The following is a 19,001-nucleotide window of genomic DNA, read 5'->3' on the forward strand; positions in this document are numbered from 1 at the left end:
AATATTGACAACAACAGTTCGGGTTATTAAATTTAAAAATTGTAGTTTAGTTGACTAAAGTTTGAATTGGAATTTAAGATGTTCCATGAGCTTGAAGGCAGACTGCAGAGGCAAACCATATTCATTGTCCCTGCACCATCCCTAGGAGAAAACTGCCTAATCTTCTAGCTGCCTTGAAATCTAGCAGAAATAAAGTATTTGTATTTTTAATAGTGACAACACTGTGATGTTGCTTGAACTATAACTGAGGGTAATGCCTGAAGCATATCTGTACATCTTTTAAGGTTTTGGTTATGTTGATGAAATGTAATGAATTGATCAATTTAAAGCCTAATGAAGTAAAATATTTTTCATTATTTTGCAGCTCTTACAATAACAGCAGAGTGTATCTGGGCCCATTCCAACAGTTATAGCCACCACTTTATGGTGCCTGCAGCATTAAGTATAGCAAAAGTGAGAGTTAAGGAAATAGCTGCAGTATACACTGCTGTGCACTTCAGAATTCAGTAAATGCTAAAGCACTTTGAATTATGATATAATTACTTGTTGGATAATGTTAATGGAGCTTTGGCGGTAGTATAAATAGTTGCTAAATGGATTTGTTGGCAATCGCATCAACAGAAAAGGCAGCCAAGTTAATGAATTGAGAATGTGGATATTAATCCATACTTTCAGACATGAATGAAAGTGGTCGTATGGTTTCATCACTGTGCATCCAAATTGCAATTCTACCATATTCTTTTATTGCACCACCACATTCTAAAAATGAACAGAGGAAAACATACACACACCCACACACCCCTACCTCTTTTGAGGTATGCTGGATTCACGTTGTTTAAATTACATTCAGTGCAGGCTTTGGAGAACTAGTAATGTGCTCCTAATTAAGTGTTGCTGATGATCATCTGCATGCTTGTCAGACTACTACTTAAACATAAAGCTTTAATGAAAGAAGCTAAATGAAAGTATCATCATGACAGAAGATAAGTGTAAAAAAATGTGCATGGAGAGGCAAATTCTCTTTTAAAGTCATCCAAGTTAGTGGCCATTGCTGTCTTCTGTGGCGTAACTATGTGCTGTGTGAAGAAGCAATTTATTTCATCCAGCAAATGATGTTCATGAGTTCTGCTTATGAGAGAGAGAGAGAGAGAGAGAGAGAGAGAGAGAGAGAGAAACTTCTCTCCATCCACTTTCAAAGTGACTTACGGTATCTCTGAGTAGACATGCGTACAATTGTATTGTTAACAATACTGTGAATTTTTAATGAGTGCCAGGACGTCAGCTCCTGCACAGCAGCAGGCATGCTTAAATCTATTTGCAAAGATTTCACATTTGCCTTTTGTGGGAGGGGGAGAGGGAATTCTTTAACATTTACCCACATTTATTGTGCTGTAATATTTACATAAAGTAACTTATAGGGAGCTCCTGATTTCAGATGAAGCCACCACAGGAAAGATGCATCCTGGTTGCTAGTGATAAAGGAAGGGAAAACTATGGCGATACCAAAGACAAAAACAAAGGAAGGGAAAACAGCAGCTCTTTAGGGCCATAGGAATTTGTATTTTCTGGTGTCCAAACAAATCACTTATCAACCAATTCTCTGACTTCATTCATTGGCTATAAAAACTCAGGTGGGAACAGCCAAGCCAGCTCATTTAACAGAAATCACTTACTGTATTTTTCGCCCTATAGGACGCATCTTTTCCCTTCCAAAAATGAAGGTGCGCACCGACCCCTCTCGCTCTCCAGGCTTCAGGAAGCTATCCGCAAGCCTTGGGAGCCCGCGGGAGTTCCCGCCGGGCTCCCTAGGCTTGCAGATAGCAGCCTGCACTCCGAAGCCTGGGGCTGCCCTCCTACTTGGAAGTGCCAATGGCCACCGTTCCAGGCACCATGGTTCCCAAAGTCACTGTGTTGTTGACCCCCATTTTAGAATCTAACTTGTCAGAAGATTTTTAATCTTTAAAGTATCACAAGCCTCTTTGTTCCTTTTGATGTTACAGGCTAACATGATTCACTCCACGAGGAGAAATTCCTGATGTTAGTTTAAAAAGTTTTGGACAGTTAAAGTTCTGTATATCTCAGTGGTCGTCCCCTCTTTCATTTGTATGGTTCCGTAACACAAATGTGCAAATATTTATCAAGAGAGGGATTGCTACACTGACACTATTGCAGCAATTTAGCCTTGAAAGTAGTCTACATTAAAGTGTATAGTCTCTTAGTGAGAAGCTGGTACAACTTTGTGAACAGAGGAGCATTGTAGATCGTTCCTATCTTAGTGGACCAAAAATTCCACTGACTAGCATCACTTTTCATCACTATTCCTAACACCCAAAACCCTCCACAAACAATAAACCTCAATATTACTAATCCTTGTTTGCCTTGTTAGTACACGTTCCATAATCTTTTGTAAAAGTTTATAAATATAAAATCATATATTTTCCCACCACCACACAATTTCCTCGGGCATCCACAGAAAACTACCGTATTTTTCGCACCATAGGGCGCACCGGACCATAGGGCGCACCCAATTTTTAGGGGGGGGGAATCAAGGGGGAAAATATCCCCCCCCCAGCCCCAAAGAGCAGCGTACAGGCTGCACACAACCTCTCCCTGCCAGTGGGGTTGTGCGCAGCTATGGAAGAAGGCAAGGCAGCGAGCGGGATGGATCCCGCTCGCTGTTTTGGCTTCTCCTTTAGCCCCGTGCAGCCTCTCCTTGCCGGGAGAAGCTGCGTGGGGCTAAAGAAGCCATAGCCCCGTGCAGCCTCTCCTTGCGGAGGGGTTGCGCGCAGCTATGGAAGAAGGCAAGGCAGCAAGCGGGATGGATCCCGCTCGCTGTTTTGGCTTCCCCTTTAGCCCCGCGCAGCCTCTCCTTGCCGGAGGGGTTGCGCGCAGCTATGGAAGAAGGCAAGGCAGTGAGTGGGATCCATCCCGCTCGCTGTTTTGGCTTCCCCTTTAGCCCCGCGCAGCCTCTCCTTGCCGGAGGGGTTGCGCGCAGCTATGGAAGAAGGCAAGGCAGCGAGTGGGATGGATCCCGCTCGCTGTTTTGGCTTCCCCTTTAGCCCCGTGCAGCCTCTACCTCCTGGGAGAGGCTGTGTGAGGCTAAAGAATCCATAGCCCCGTGCAGCCTCTCCTTGCCTGAGGGGTTGCGCGCAGCTATGGAAGCAGGCGAGGCAGCGAGCGGGATCCATCCCGCTCGCTGTTTTGGCTTCCCCTTTAGCCCCATGCCGCCTCTCCTTGCCGGGAGACGCTGCGCAGGGCTAAAGAAGCCATAGCCCCGTGCAGCCTCTCCTTGCGGAGGGGTTGCGCGCAGCTATGGAAGAAGGCAAGGCAGCAAGCGGGATGGATCCCGCTCGCTGTTTTGGCTTCCCCTTTAGCCCCGCGCAGCCTCTCCTTGCCGGAGGGGTTGCGCGCAGCTATGGAAGAAGGCAAGGCAGTGAGTGGGATCCATCCCGCTCGCTGTTTTGGCTTCCCCTTTAGCCCCGCGCAGCCTCTCCTTGCCGGAGGGGTTGCGCACAGCTATGGAAGAAGGCAAGGCAGCGAGCGGGATGGATCCCGCTCGCTGTTTTGGCTTCTCCTTTAGCCCCGTGCAGCCTCTCCTTGCCGGGAGAAGCTGCGTGGGGCTAAAGAAGCCATAGCCCCGTGCAGCCTCTCCTTGCGGAGGGGTTGCGCGCAGCTATGGAAGAAGGCAAGGCAGCAAGCGGGATGGATCCCGCTCGCTGTTTTGGCTTCCCCTTTAGCCCCGCGCAGCCTCTCCTTGCCGGAGGGGTTGCGCGCAGCTATGGAAGAAGGCAAGGCAGCGAGCGGGATGGATCCCGCTCGCTGTTTTGGCTTCCCCTTTAGCCCCGTGCAGCCTCTACCTCCTGGGAGAGGCTGTGTGAGGCTAAAGAATCCATAGCCCCGTGCAGCCTCTCCTTGCCTGAGGGGTTGCGCGCAGCTATGGAAGCAGGCGAGGCAGCGAGCGGGATCCATCCCGCTCGCTGTTTTGGCTTTCCCTTTAGCCCCATGCCGCCTCTCCTTGCCGGGAGACGCTGCGCAGGGCTAAAGAAGCCATAGCCCCGTGCAGCCTCTCCCTGCCGGAGGGGTTGCGCGCGGCTATGGCACAAGCCTGCATTCGCTCTATAGGACGCACACACATTTCCCCTCAATTTTTGGAGAGGAAAAACTGCGTCCAATAGAGCGAAAAATACGGTAATTTGCTTGCACTAACCAAAAGACTTCATAAGGCAATTTTGTTCTTCAGAAGTCAGACTTTTAATAGTTAACATAAATCTGATAGTCTAGAATCCATTTACCTAATGCTGAACTTTAGACAACCTGGTTTTCTGTGAATCTCATCACAGTATAAGATATTTATACACTTAAAAAAATAACAACACCCTGCCCATATCTTCCCTAAAAGAATTTAAGTTTTGTGATTCCTTGGCATTCATGCTACAGGCAACTATAACAAAATACCAACAATATAAAGTGTTTTTGGATAAATAATGACGGGGGGGGGGTCTTAAAAGCCCAACCTACATTTGATTGTGAGATGCCTTATCACAATCAGTAAGGGTTGAGAAAAATTCTTCTTTTAAATAGTAAAGGAGTGAAAGATCTGAAAAATATAAATCAGCAAGATCTCATTTAAGCCATTGTTTCTGCAGCATAAGAGGGTAAGCTGAAACAGGGTTTTAAAAAGAATCTTTTCTACTCTAGTTCAGTCACTGTGCCTAATATACTTAACTGCCATAGCTTAATGCAACTGACATAATTTTTGACGTTCTATTTACTGCTAGATGAAGTGGCCATTTAAGTCTGTATAAATCAAACAGTTTGGACAATGCTGGCAGTATTTATAATGTCACGATGAGCAGATGTTTCAAATTCGCCTTCATTTACATATATATTTTGTTTGAACATGCCCTTGCCTATGTAAATGAAGGAGGCATTCTGCTTCACCGTTGCTTTAAATTCATTCCTCTTCAGTAATTGCATTGAAGATTTTTAAATGGTTATAATTTACTCAGTAGCAATCCTAGGGCTTTTGAGTTAAATTGAATTTTTTTCCTGAGCATTTCATCCTACGTCAGAAATCAAGCCTCTTATGGAAGCTATTAAATGACTTCTGAACTACAGTAAATCAAAGATGATGACTTTTGTGTATCTAACCCCTGAATTTGCAATCATTTTGTGGTTTTTACTTTAAGAGTACATAGTACAGTGATGTGAGGGAAGTTTTCTTTTCTTATGCTGTGACTGATAAAAATGCCTTCAACCTTTTGTCCTACCAGCACTTTACCACCAAACTACGCTCTCAAGAAGAGTTACTGAAGGCAATAGGGCTGTGTGATGCTTCAGTTAAAGAGAGTGTACACACACACTCTTATGGTTTTAACAAACAGGTGTGTCTATAAACATCAGCCCTTGTTAAAACAGTGTTGAACCTGAGCACTATAGTCTTTATTTTAAAAAGGACCTTTCTGTGTGCGTTAGATGTGATGCACAAGACCCTTAACAGAAAACCATTCACCTCAGCTACGAATTAATCGGTGTAATTGTGTTGTACTTCGCTTCTTTCAGAACCACCACATTTTGTTGTGAAACCTCGTGACCAGGTGGCTGCACTGGGCAGAACTGTAACTTTCCAGTGTGAAGCAACTGGAAACCCTCAACCAGCAATATTTTGGCGAAGAGAAGGAAGTCAGGTAAAACGAACATTCTGAAGCTTTGCCAAAGCACCTAGATAACACAAGGCCCATTTTTGTCTGCTAGTGCCCAGTGCTCTCCTGAACCAACATCCTCCAAGTGCCTGTTGGATGACTGGCTAAGCTCGTTTGATTTTTTTCAAAATATGTGTGTAGGCTCTGCCTACGTTACCTGGTTGTTGTAAAAAGTCAGGACTAGTAAAAAGTGTCTAATTCCTTGGCAAACTCAACATACATCCTGGCTTTACACTGACCCCTCTGTTCCCTGTCAATTGTCCCATGCAGGATGAAAAACCAGGAAGCTTCTCAAGAATTTTGTAGGCTGTAGTACATGCTTCAGGACTGTGTACAGTTCAAGATATTCCAGTTAATTTTTTTAAAATATAGCATGTGGCCTGAGACAGAATTTTCAGTCAAGCTGAGGGGGGATTTTAAATCAACTTTGTTGAACAGGTGCCAATGGGTAGCAAGAAAATGAGAAGGAAAAGAACCATGATAGGGATCTTTTAGTGCTTAGCATGAAATGAAACACAGTGTATCCTATTTGTTTGGAATATAAAGCTTAATTGGAAGAGAAAAGTACTAAAAGCCCTCCTCTATGAAATGAAGCATTTAAATATATTTTAGTTAGACATGGAAAAGTGAATCTGGCATTTGATTCCAAGTGTATGTGAAATTCTGTTCAGATCAATTATAGTAGCACAATTTCTTTTTTGTTTCATCTGTGGTTTGTCATACAGTGTATGTCGTGGATACAGGGAGGGAGGTTACTGTACTATAAGAATGTCCAAAACCCCATTGGGTATCAAGAGCTAGATACATGTCAAGGCAAAGAGAAGGGGGAAAAAATAAAAAATACAAAGAGGTGGGTTTTTTAAAATGTGAGAATAAAGATAATAATAAATGGTAGTCTCTTTCAACTGCCAGAAGTCTACTATTTCATATACTAATAAGCAGACAGCATTTTGTTAGTGTTTTTAGTAAGTTTATACTACAAAAAAGAGCTTGACATATATTTGAAATTATAATTCATATATTTGCATTCTTATTACATGTGGTTTTACTCGTATCGTATGTGATGGTTTTGTAACTCATATCATGTGTGATGGTTTTGTTCCAGAGGTCTATGCATAAATGCAAATAACATGTAAAGTCAGGAACCTCCAGAGGTGATTCCCCGCCCGCAAGGTGGAAGCTGCTTACCTGGCCCTCCTGCTGCCTCTCCAAAGCACAGAAAGCCTTCCAATCACAGCAGTGTGCTAGTGAGAGAGGGAAATAAATAAATGGAAAATGTGTTTCCTCCTTTCCCCATTTACTTATTTATTTCTCCTCCTTATGTGTGCAATCACAATAAGTAAACTTAGCATAAGATGCAAGTTACCTGTATATGATAGACATGTTTGATCATGTTTGCATGAAACAGGACAGATGGTTCAGTTCTTCTAGTCCAGTATTCTGCTTATAACAGTGGTCAATGAAATTGATGGCCATTCTCCCTAGCACACAGTACTCATACTGTCCCATCTGAATAGCTTCCATATAACTATTATCAGTGCTTTTTTTCTGGGGGGACGCAGGGGTACACATACCCCTAAACATTTTGTGAATCTAAGTTTGGCCTCATTGAGGGGCAGTATTTCAATATGGATAGGAAAATGAGAGTATCCCTAAACATTTTCTTTTAGGAAAAAAAGCACTGACAATTATGGACATTTACTCCACAAAAATTGTCTAAAAGGAAAATAAGATACACTCTCCTATATAAAAATAACAGTCTCCCCCCAGCTCATGAAGAGAACTACTATATGGCTTTAGATCAAAACCCTACCAAACTACAGCAATAATGCACTTGCTATGGTCTGTCTAGACTGGTTCTACCTAATACCATCCTTCCCTTAAATATATTGGCACTTTTAAGTTTATGTTCACAGCTGTACGTTGCAAACATCTGGTAATTAGCACTGGGGCTGCATATATCCTTGAGTACTGAATCAAAAAGAAGTTCAATGGGACATTCTCAAATAAGTGTGGTTAGCATTGCAGTCTTAGATATGTTGTTATAACCAATGTATTATTTGTTGTTGTGGCCCATGGGAATCCAAGTTTCAGTGTTTAGTCACATCTATCTTGAGTGGTGGACTGTGTTGCAGCATCACTTTTGTATCTGAAAAATGGTCCTATAACCTTCATAATATAGGTTATTCTGAATTTTAAAGTTGTATATATCTATGAAGGCTAATCCATCTAACTTGCTGATTTCCCACTTTTTCTCCTTATATTCCAGAACTTGCTTTTTTCATACCAACCTCCTCAGTCTTCCAGCCGGTTTTCTGTCTCTCAAACGGGTGACCTCACTATTACAAATGTCCAGCGATCTGATGTTGGCTATTATATTTGCCAGACTTTAAATGTTGCGGGAAGCATCACGACAAAAGCATACTTGGAGGTTACTGATGGTAAGGTGTTTAATTTAACTTTGCTTATAATGTAGCAGAATGGTAACTCTAGCGTGGTAACAACATGATTTTGAGTTTATATGCTTTCTACTATATAAGGTGTTTATTAAGGTGAAAATGCATTTGATTGCACTACACATAAGTATGATTTAATGTGGGAGAGACATTACTTGATAAGATTAATGTGTTTTTGCTTAGGCAATTGTAACTTCAATTTACCTTTCAAATTATCAAGCACTCATAGTGTGTTGAATCTGGATGTCTTGAAATGAGCTGTGTTCCTCATCTCACAGTTCAGTCTCCCTTCATGTGCCTTATGCATCTTCTGGTAAAGATAATCTGGTTTCTTAAACCACAATTTCTCATGATATCTGGTGGTAAAATGTAGCATAAGAAAACCTGGATATAAAACTAGGATCAGATCCTGGTTAATTAGACATGACAGGAAAATGTGGTATTGAAAAACAGAATATCTTCACTATATGGGAAACGTGTGAGACGTGGCTTTTCCTAGTCCAAAAAAAAAGTTTATTGGGCTGAATTTGTGACCTCTGAACTGCACCTGTTAAGTTTTATTGTGACATTTATTTCAGTTCAAAGGTGTCCTTCCAAAACAGTAAGAACGCTGCAGCATCAGTCAGAAAATAATAGAGTTTTTTAAGTGGAGCTAGATTCCACCAACTGATAGTGTTGCATAATAATTTTGATGAAATCTAATAGTGGTTTGCACACATATCAAGAAACAAATCAGCTGGATGATCATTGAAAAAGTTAACTCATTAATGGCATTAGAAGAATCTAGATGAAGGAGGCTGGACTAGAGAAAGGGGCATCTTTCAAAGAAGGTGGGAAACTTTGTTAGAGTTGTTTTCTCTTCTAAGGTTGTTGGAGCCAAGCACATGTCTGGAAGAGTCAAATGCAGGGAACTGCCTTTTCTCCTTAAAAAAATATTGCTGGATATTAACACATATTCTGTAGTTGAACACCATATTATTGTCCCCTGAATATTGCATGCTTTATTTTCATTACTTATTTAACTATCTTTAGATTCTTGTAAAGCCTGGAGCAACCACTGTTGCTTAGAAGATTAGAAAATCACTTCCAGTTGCATAAAACTTTTTCCCTTCCCTGTTGTTTCTTCTGCCAGTTATTGCCGACCGGCCTCCCCCTGTCATTCGACAAGGTCCTGTGAATCAGACTGTCGCTGTGGATGGTACTTTAGTACTCAGCTGTGTGGCTGCAGGCACTCTAATGCCAACAATTCTCTGGAGAAAGGATGGCACCCTCATATCCACACAGGATTCCCGCATCAAGCAGCTGGAAACTGGTGCATTACAGATTCGATATGCCAAGGTAGTTTGAAACTGAAACCACACAATTCTTTTTAACTTTGCTTGCCTTGAGGCCCTGAACATTGCAGCCTCTAATTTTAGAATTAATGAAATGTTAAATAACTGTATTAATATCATCTTTATTTGCTTCTTCGTGTCTTGAGATAGCTTATTCTGCATTCCCAAAGTACCTTAGATTATAACAGAGCCGCTGGCAAGTTATTTCAGTTTTCATAAGTAAGATTCTTCTAAGAAGAATTAATTTAGAAAACTGTTTAAACATAGAAGATGGGATGGTGGTGCAGCAATGCTTAGGAATCCTCTTCTTTGGTGATCACTCATAGCCAAGTAAGATTGTCTTCCATGAACAAGGTCTTAACAGTGAGTCCAAAAGTGACTGTGGAGGCCAATTCTGGATCCATGCGTCCTTCCACAGTGGGGACATAGGTTTCCGGGTGGGAATTGATCACGGTGAGGGTCTGCCATATGTGCCTTCCCATTAGCTTGTTTCTCCCTTTAGTCCTGGTTGTAACCATAAATGTTTTGAATCCCTGTTTCACTTGCTGGCAGGCATGTGAACAGTAAACAAGCTCCAGTGTTTTTGCATAACATGAAAGCTATACAATTGTATTGTTTCAAAATATTCTCTACAGTTCATTTATTATAATTTCTCTACTAGAAGTTATCCCTATTGTCCTCATGCTTCCTGCCCCCCCTTTTTTTTACTACCTATACATATGCAGGAAAGATTATTAAGATTAAAATAACCGAATACAGAGCTGGCTTCCGGAGGGTTTATGGAAGCATGCTTGGTCAATGTGTTATTCCTTTGAGACAAGTTGTAGCAAAATGATTTGCGTTTTTCCAAGGAATATGAACACCTGTTTTTACTTGCTAGGTGTTTTGCCTTAGGATAACTTGGTTCATGTAGTTAGGCCAAATGTAAAGACATCTTTTCATACAATACATTACCTGAAACCATGTAGTTACCTGCCCAAGCAACACTTTATGCCAGCACAGAATTACTGAACTCTTCCGTTTGGCGGTGGTTTTTTTTAACTTTTAGATTGACCTTTTTAGAGTGGTTTAATCTTTAGTTGTGTGTATTTAGAGGCAGTTTCAGGTGGGCTTTGCCTGGTGCTTGACAGATTATACTATATGCTGTCTGTGTTATCCAAATCAGTTCCAAAAGCATTTTCAACTTCAGCTGTGGACGTTAAAATCTTCCAATACATATGGACAAGCAAATGGAGCAAAAACTAACATCATATTATTATATTATTATTTCTATTGTTATTATCAACATTTTTATTATTTTACGGTGGAACTGTGATGAAGTCCTCACTTAGTTTCTTTTCTAGCATAGTGACTCAATGGTGTTTTTTCTCCCTGAAGAAACCTGTGATATTTTGGGGGCAAAAGGAAGCCCCTAATTCTCCTGCAAGCAGTTTCATTGATTAAGCATCTTTCTTACCTTTTAATAAAGAAGGATGGGATATCATATGGAATTTAAAATATCAGTCCTGAGCAGCGGTGGAACTAGTCTTCCCTGGGTGAGCCGGGGCCAAGGAGCATGGAGGGCGACATGAGGACATAGCAAGAGGGCAAGCACACAAACTTCCAATCAGTCTGTTTAGCACGGGCTGGAAGGGTGACATGGGGATGCAGCAGAGCAGGCTCATGCCCTTCCAATCAGCCCAAATGGTCTGATTAGAAGGCCGCATGCCTGTTGCATTCTCCTGATGTCCTGATTGGAAGGGTGCATGCCTATTGCGTTCTCCTGATGCCCAGCTAGCCTCACACTGCTTTGCAAGGCTGGGATGTGGGATCGGACTCACAAAGCTGGAAAAAACCTGCACCCGGGGCAATAGGCCCCCTCACCCTGCACATGCTACGCCTCTGGGTCTTGAGGTCATCTCCCAGCCCACTCCATGCCCAGAAACTGCAATTCTTTTGTTCACAAAAGAAAGTAAAAATGACATTCAAATAATTTGTCCTTTAACTTCATATGCAAATGCATTGTTGCACTGTCCTTGTAGTAGAGTCATATCATACTCTCTTTAGCAATAGTTAATATTCCTGTAGGGTTTTTTTCTGCAGGGTTTACCTAAAAAATTTCACAACTCAGCATTTTAAAACTTGGCAAGATTTACTTCTACCATTGTTTTCTAAATGGAACCTAACCTCTAGGAAATTATAATCCTCTATCGTTTCCTCTAGCAAACATAGCACGTGCACATCCTCTTCTGGGAACTGCTGCCTGTTTACTAATGATAATAATAACTTAATGGAGCTCATAGAAACAGAAGCTATCTCATGGGATGTAGAGGGGGACGGGAAAGTCACAAGGCTATGCAATTTTGCCTCTGCACCACCAGAAAAGTATTTTTTCTAATTAATTTTTGTTAAAGATCTGATACAGCTTCTGTCTACAGGCAATTTAGGATCTGATCTATGTGTTAAAAGGCCACATGTTAGAGAGAAGCTACATGGACAGTGAATACTTTAAAGTTTCCTAAGTAAACACCCAGTAAGCATTGTGAAGTTAACTGTAGTGCTTGGAAATATACAAAAACAGCATGAAGCACGTAGTTTTCAGAGATATATATAATTAGGTACACCAAAATGATTTTTTGAGCCTGGTGTGCTGTGCATGGATTGGCCCTCCTCAGTTCTTCACTGGCAATTTATTGGCAAGAACTCAGTCTAATCTACCTCACATTGTTGTTGTGAAAGGACAGCTCTGTACACAGCTTTGAGATCTTAGGAGAGAAAGTAACATACAATTACAATGCAGCATTCACAGACCATGTAAAGCAAAATAAAGAGATACAAAGCCAGTAAAGCAGCTCTTCCCACTTCAATTACTTTAATTTTAACATTCCACATTTCTGATATTTCACAGAAAAATAAAAGAGAAGTTTTCCAACCTTGAAAACAACAAAAAGAAAGATTTTCTGTGCATGTGCAATTTTGCAACATTGGTTACTGAACCACCTCTCAGCCTAACCTACCTCACAGGTTTGCTGCAAAGCTAAAATGCAGAACTCACAGACTATGTAGAGAGAAATAAACATGCACAGAACCAGGAAAGCATATCCCATGCTTTAACATCAAAATTGTACAGTTCTGATATTTTATAGCAACCCCCCAAGTTTGACAACCTTGATAAACAATCAGAATTACTCAGAGCACAAGCACTTCCTAAAAACAACAAAGCAGCAAAGGAATCATATGAGGGAAATATTTTGAAGTACCCCCACTTCTGTCTTCAGAACTCCTGGGTCTCAACTCTATAATTATCCTGAGTATGAGTCAGTGGTGATTGCTGGTGCTTCCGTCCCCTCTTCCAGAGGCTGCAGCAAACAACTTTTTACGCACACACAGTAACCCAAGCAGGCACCTGCAGCCACAGATCAGGCACCTGTGAGCTTCATGTATTTGCTATGCACCTCTACCAGCAGTTTTTCTTCTTCTTCCTATTTGCTGGCTCACTCCTTCAACATGCTTGACCAGTGGGTGTCTGACTCCTTACTGCTTCATCATTCCAGCTCCTTTCCAAAAGCTGAAGCACTGCAAAACAGCTTCCTTTTGGATCATCATATGTCCACATCTAGCACAGCTGAGAGCCAACTTTGTGTCACTGAGACCAGGCAGTCTACTCCAAAGCAGTAGGGGAGCTGGGCTGAAGATAGCTCTGCCTAGTCATGGCCAGCTGCTGAAGCCTGGGCACTGGAGACAGGCAGCTTCTCAGTATCGCGCCCCTCAAAACACTGGACCTGGCACAGCTGTACCAATCTCTTGGTTCTGCTGTTAATATGAAACTATGGAGGACATTCTCTTATGTTACTTTAACCCCCATCCTGCACTGCTCTTTTCTACTAAACAGAGTGTCACACATATACCTTTTTGCAATCAAGCTGTATATAAATTTTATATGAAATAAATAATTTTATCTCATTCATACGTCCCCCACAAAACACACCATAAAAATATTGTTCCTCTCATCCACACATCGCTAAAGACCCATTCATATACATAGTCACATGTCTCAAATATCCTACCAGATAATGCACACCCACTGAGCACCTCACATTTCCATACATGGACACGTACACAGAAGCGTCAATATAGTGTGATGAATTTCCCTGAGAGATATTTCCCATCCCTGTCCCAAGTGCTTTGGAGCGGACATGTGAAATGGAAATGAAGATGGATATATCAGATGCTATATAGGAAACATGATTCTGGGTAACTTTCTAGACCTATAGGGTCTTTCCCTAACCCACTTCTAAAGATCATATTTAAAGCAAAGGTGGGGAAACTGTGGCCCTCCTGCTATTGCTGGACCACAGTTGCCATAATCTCTGACTGTTGGCCATGCTGGTTTATGGGCTATCTATATAGAAAAACATAAAAGTTCTTTTCAATCTCTGTATCTAAAGAAGGCATATCATCTGCCAGGAGACCAGGAATAGGTTGTAGATAAAAAGGGATGATAAAATAAGCCTCAATAAAAACCTTGCCCTTGTATGAGCTTTGAAATTTCGAGAGAGAGAGAGATCTCCCTGATGTCTTTGTGAAAGAAGCCATGGAGAGGAACTGAGACTACTGTCAAGAGTACACCTGCTGGCAGAAGCCTGATGTGAGCAGGGAGCCTGGAAGCAGTAGCTATGTGTGGCAGAGCAAATAGTTAGGACCAAACCAAGTGAAAGAATTGACGAGCGAGCTAAAAATAAGGACCAAATAATACAGCAGAAGTATGTGAGAATTCAAGAAGACCTTGTTACTTGACCTGGAACAGGAAGTCCTCTTATAACTCTTTGTGTCCAGGAGGGTCCAATCATTAGACAGAATCAGTCCACGGCTTGAGGACATTAAAGTATCTAGGCAGATGCCACAACATGACTCCAGAAAAGCAGCATACATGTTATTGTCCCCATCAACAGAAAAAGTGGGCTAACACACCATGTCACATTGATTGATGGTGGAGAGGTATTCCTCCTAGCAACCTCTGGTGTATTCTTTAAAAGGACTACAAATGCGCACTGAGAAGTTGGGCTATAGACCACCACCCAATCAATGAGGTCTTCAGGGACCACAACATAGAACATATGGAAAAAAATATTTTAATCCTGTATTCTATGATGAGTACAGAAGCCCAATTAAAATTTGAGCTCAACTATTGCATTTGAATTTAGTGTATATGAGTATCACTTTCTTCTAACAAATTTTCACTTGGGGAACTTTGGGTGAGTTAATGCATATTCATTTGGGACATCAAATCTTCTGTGTCTCAGACTATTTCAGATATTTTTCTTTCTCTCCCCCCCCCCCTTTCAGCTGGGTGACACTGGTCGGTACACGTGCATTGCCTCCACCCCAAGTGGTGAAGCATCATGGAGTGCTTACATTGAAGTCCAAGGTAAATCTGGATAGAGGAGAAACTATAAAAATAAGTAATTACAGTCTAATGGCTCTCTGATTATGTAATAAATGATATATATTAATGTGAGCACACTGATGAGCATATGTCAGCTTTGAACTTTTATCACTGTTCACTAGAATTTGGAGTTCCAGTGCAGCCACCAAGACCCACTGACCCTAACTTGATTCCCAGTGCACCATCAAAACCTGAAGTTACAGACGTCAGCAAAAATACAGTAACACTATCATGGAAGCCTAATTTGAATTCAGGTGCAACTCCAACCTCTTATATAATAGAGGCGTTCAGGTATTATGTCTTTATGTGATCTGGTTGTGCTTATGTTTTAGGTTCTTAAACTACAGGCATGTACTAACCTGTTTCTGCTTGTGTGTGTGTGCTTTATCCCTAGCCATGCAGCTGGCAGCAGCTGGCAAACTGTAGCAGAAAATGTGAAAACAGAAACATTTGCAGTTAAAGGTCTGAAACCAAATGCAATTTATCTCTTCCTTGTGAGGGCAGCCAATGCATATGGAATTAGTGATCCCAGCCAAATATCTGACCCAGTGAAAACACAAGGTAAAACATGTATTTAAGACTGAACTAAAGACAACCATTTGTTTAGATATGCTTCACTGAAAGGAAACAGAAAAGAAACACCCATTTTAGGAAATAATGTTAATACACTATCTGCTCTTGTTCTGTATGCAGCAATAGATAACAAGGCTGTCAACCAAAAAGGGGCTTAATGCTGAGGAAACATCTATAGCAGATCCTACTGAGAAACAAACCACTTTTTAATCTAAACAGTTTATTTCTGGGCAGTAGCCTCTGTAGCTTCACATCAAATCAAAATCTGGATAAGTACACAGTTTTCTCTGAGAAAATGTGCCAGCAGAGTTAGTAGTTTTCAAAAATCATCTGTTTCTTACAATTAAAAGTTAGGTGCTATGCTAACTAAACATAAGTTGTCATGAAATCAAGTCATTCACTTGCCTTCCAGCATAATGGGGTGGGGAAAACAAGCCGCAATGCCAAAATACATTTGTGTGGCATTCAGTACCATTTTATGAGAGATAAAATATAAGCAGATGCTTTTAAACTGAGTCAGATCATTAATCCATCTACCCTAGAATTCTTTATTTTTATGGGCACTGGCTATCCAAGGACTAAGAGCAGAAGTCATGGATTATTTCAGAACAGACACAGTGTTAAGGTTATACATTGAGATGAGCTACCTTTTTGTCTGCCAAAGATGTTGTTGGGGGTATACCAAGAAAAATCAATATTACTATTATTAATTCAGAAGATTATTCCAAACTTTGTGCTACACTAATTGAACTATACTTGACCCACTTGAAATGCTTCTCTTCGTATATAACAACATTTTATCCAATTGGATCCAACAGGACCCTGCAACAGTGGAAAAGAACTTCCACACATGCAAGTTGCACCCCAATTTTCATTAATTCCACTTTCCACTGCAGATGCTCAAACCACATCCATTGCTGCTCCAATTATAATGGCTTGGAAATATGGAAAATGTAGGCGTACTGCAGAGTAATGTTGCAGGCACAGAAGCTTGTCTCTTTGCCTGCCAGGTAGTTGGAGCTCCAACTGCCCAGCAGGTTCAGAGGCAAAGAAAGACAGCATGCCCTGAGCTGGAGGAAGATGACAGATAGAGGCACTTCAGTTCCTCCTTGGCTCTGTGTTTATTTCAAAGCTGCAGCGGAAAATCAGGTGCAAGACCCCAAACCTTGAGAGAGGGGAGTATCTTGGCAATCACAAACTTGATTGGCCACCAAAGCCATCCAAAATAATTCCCAACCCATTTTATTGACCCTTGATTTATTTCTTGATTGTGTCCCCATTCTATCTTGGATGCAATGCAAAATATACACTCAGTGGTACAATCAAACCTGTTTTTCAAGTCTCTGTCATATATCTTTTAAGGTTAACAATAGTTTGTTGAAATTGTTACAGATGTTCCACCTACAAGTCAGGGTGTGGATCACAAACAAGTACAGCGGGAGCTGGGTGATGTTGTTCTACATCTCCATAATCCTACAATCCTTTCTTCTTCCTCAATTGAAGTTCATTGGACAGTAAGTAAAGCAAAAGTGCTAGTAGCCTATAAAAAGAATTTTCCCAACAGCATACAAAATACAACAACATACTCATGATAAACTCTGAACAGATGTTGATAAGCTGCCTTGGAGGCATTAGTAGCATTAATTGCTATTCATTAATAAGCAGGCTATACACACGTGCACACATACACTCGTGGGTTGCATTCTGATGTCATGTTCAAAGAAGGATCATTTGCAGTTTGCTACATTTTTCAGTTCACATATTTTCTTCTTCTTAGAGAGACTTTGCTGATTCTTATAATAATAGAATCGCAGAGTTGGAAAGGACCAAAGGGTCATCTTGTCCAACCCCCTGCAATGCAGGAATGTGGGATTCTTCTTCTTAGAATTTGCACGTGAGCAGAACAGGGCAGCCTTAAACAAAAAAAACCCAGGAATATGTTGTTGTTTTTAAAGTGTATGGTGAGAGGGGCATACAATAATATTGAAAATAAAAGCTTTGGGAATAAAAAAATACACAATGCATATCTATTTAACTTGGATCCCTTATGTTTAATCCAAACTCTCTGCCCATGTCTCAGGGTGCTTTCAATTTCTATTGTCCAATGTGCAACAAGAAAAATGAAAGGGACTTTCAACAACAGTTTGCAATATGTCATGAGGGCCTAACGTTCAGAGAAAAATAAATAAAATCCTACTGGGCAAGTGCTATCACTTCAGTGTTTTTAAAGTAGCCTATTAGACCACAGTCAAACAGAGCTGTGCTGCCATTTGAGGTTAGTAGTATTAAACTTCCAAGAAACAGGCGAAATGCAAAAATGAGCAAGCTCCATGGTTTTCTGTGACTGCTAACATGTATTAGCACCTAAAACTGTTTACACTTGATGCTTACTAATGTATTAATATGGCTGTTCTATCTCCACGTTTAAGGTTGACCAACAATCCCAATATATTCAGGGATATAAAATTTTGTACAGGCCAACAGCTGGTTCTCAAGGAGAATCTGAGTGGTTGATTTTTGAAGTAAGGACACCAACAAAAAACAGTGTTGTGATTCCTGAGCTCAAAAAAGGAGTGAACTATGAAATCAAAGCTCGACCTTTTTTTAACGAGTTTCAAGGAGCTGATAGTGAAGTGAAATTTGCCAAAACTCTGGAAGAAGGCAAGTAGCAGCATGGCTGTCTTCATATTATCTTTTTGAATTACTTTTTTGCCTGTTTCCCCCTGATGTATTTATGGCTTGATGTTCTTTGAAGTGTGTTTTTTTTATTGGAACTCAGCCCTCTGCCACGAAAGAGAACTGTCAATGCATAGGTCTGATCATTATGTGATTTGTTTGTTGACACAGAAGTAAATATTCAAAAGCATGTGAATGGGAAATCCCCTCAAAGACATAATAGGAACTGTGATGTTCCCCTCCGTCTCTTTCTGTTGAGTTCATGGTCTGGTCACAAATGACTTTGTGTCAAATTCAGACACTTGAAAATCACTGTCTAGAGTAGATGGCAGAAGCTGCTGTAACCATCAAAGAGCTGCGGTTTACATATTAGGGGACTTCCTATCTTCACTAGTTATGATAAGAGATTTGAAGATCATGAATGAAGACAATAAGCATGAGTTAAATTAGCAACACTTAGCCTCCTTCCTATTGGTATGTGTTATATATAAATATGCTCAACAAACCCCCTCTCCCCACCCCACCAAATGTGATTACACCTCTGTGGATGCTAAACATAATGCCTGATATAGGCAGAGCTAGAGTATGTAGAATTCTAAGTGCTGAGTGGAAAGTGGTTGATTGTGATGGGTCTTCTGAGCCCATGGATCTGGAAAACAAAACATTTGATGTGTGGAATGGGTCTGTGTAAGACACAATACCCTTCTCCCCCTTCAGTTTTTGATGTAGTATTTCTTTGCAAGGTACATTCTTCTGCACTTGAACCTTTTTCTAGTAATTCCAGGGGCCAATAGAACAATTTCCTTATTGATCATGGAATATTCATTCTATATGA

The 19,001-nt window shown here is 41.0% G+C and overlaps 1 protein-coding gene and 1 long non-coding RNA gene across 6 annotated transcripts in view; one reads left to right on the forward strand and one right to left on the reverse strand.

The window, feature by feature from the left end:
* The window catches only part of ROBO1 (roundabout guidance receptor 1), a 610,482-nt gene that overhangs the window by 535,186 nt on the left and 56,295 nt on the right, over positions 1 to 19,001 (forward strand). For all 4 annotated transcript variants that reach the window (XM_081003959.1, XM_081003960.1, XM_081003961.1 and 1 more), the window contains 8 exons: positions 5,563 to 5,687; positions 7,972 to 8,143; positions 9,291 to 9,496; positions 14,818 to 14,899; positions 15,040 to 15,208; positions 15,312 to 15,478; positions 16,883 to 17,004; positions 17,920 to 18,151. In XM_081003959.1, coding sequence (XP_080860085.1) covers positions 5,563 to 5,687; positions 7,972 to 8,143; positions 9,291 to 9,496; positions 14,818 to 14,899; positions 15,040 to 15,208; positions 15,312 to 15,478; positions 16,883 to 17,004; positions 17,920 to 18,151 — 1,275 coding nt within the window. The remainder of the gene's footprint in view (positions 1 to 5,562; positions 5,688 to 7,971; positions 8,144 to 9,290; positions 9,497 to 14,817; positions 14,900 to 15,039; positions 15,209 to 15,311; positions 15,479 to 16,882; positions 17,005 to 17,919; positions 18,152 to 19,001) is intronic.
* The window catches only part of LOC308476426, a 157,094-nt gene that overhangs the window by 41,157 nt on the left and 96,936 nt on the right, over positions 1 to 19,001 (reverse strand). Inside the window, exon 2 of one of the 2 annotated variants that reach the window (XR_013985888.1) lies at positions 6,891 to 6,946. The exons of the other annotated variant lie outside the window; for it this stretch is intronic. This is a non-coding gene — a long non-coding RNA (uncharacterized lncRNA). The remainder of the gene's footprint in view (positions 1 to 6,890; positions 6,947 to 19,001) is intronic. 2 annotated transcript variants of the gene reach the window in all.

Source organism: Podarcis pityusensis (genome assembly GCF_964106645.2).
Source record: "Podarcis pityusensis genome assembly, chromosome: 4".
Taxonomy (NCBI): Eukaryota; Metazoa; Chordata; class Lepidosauria; order Squamata; family Lacertidae; genus Podarcis; species Podarcis pityusensis.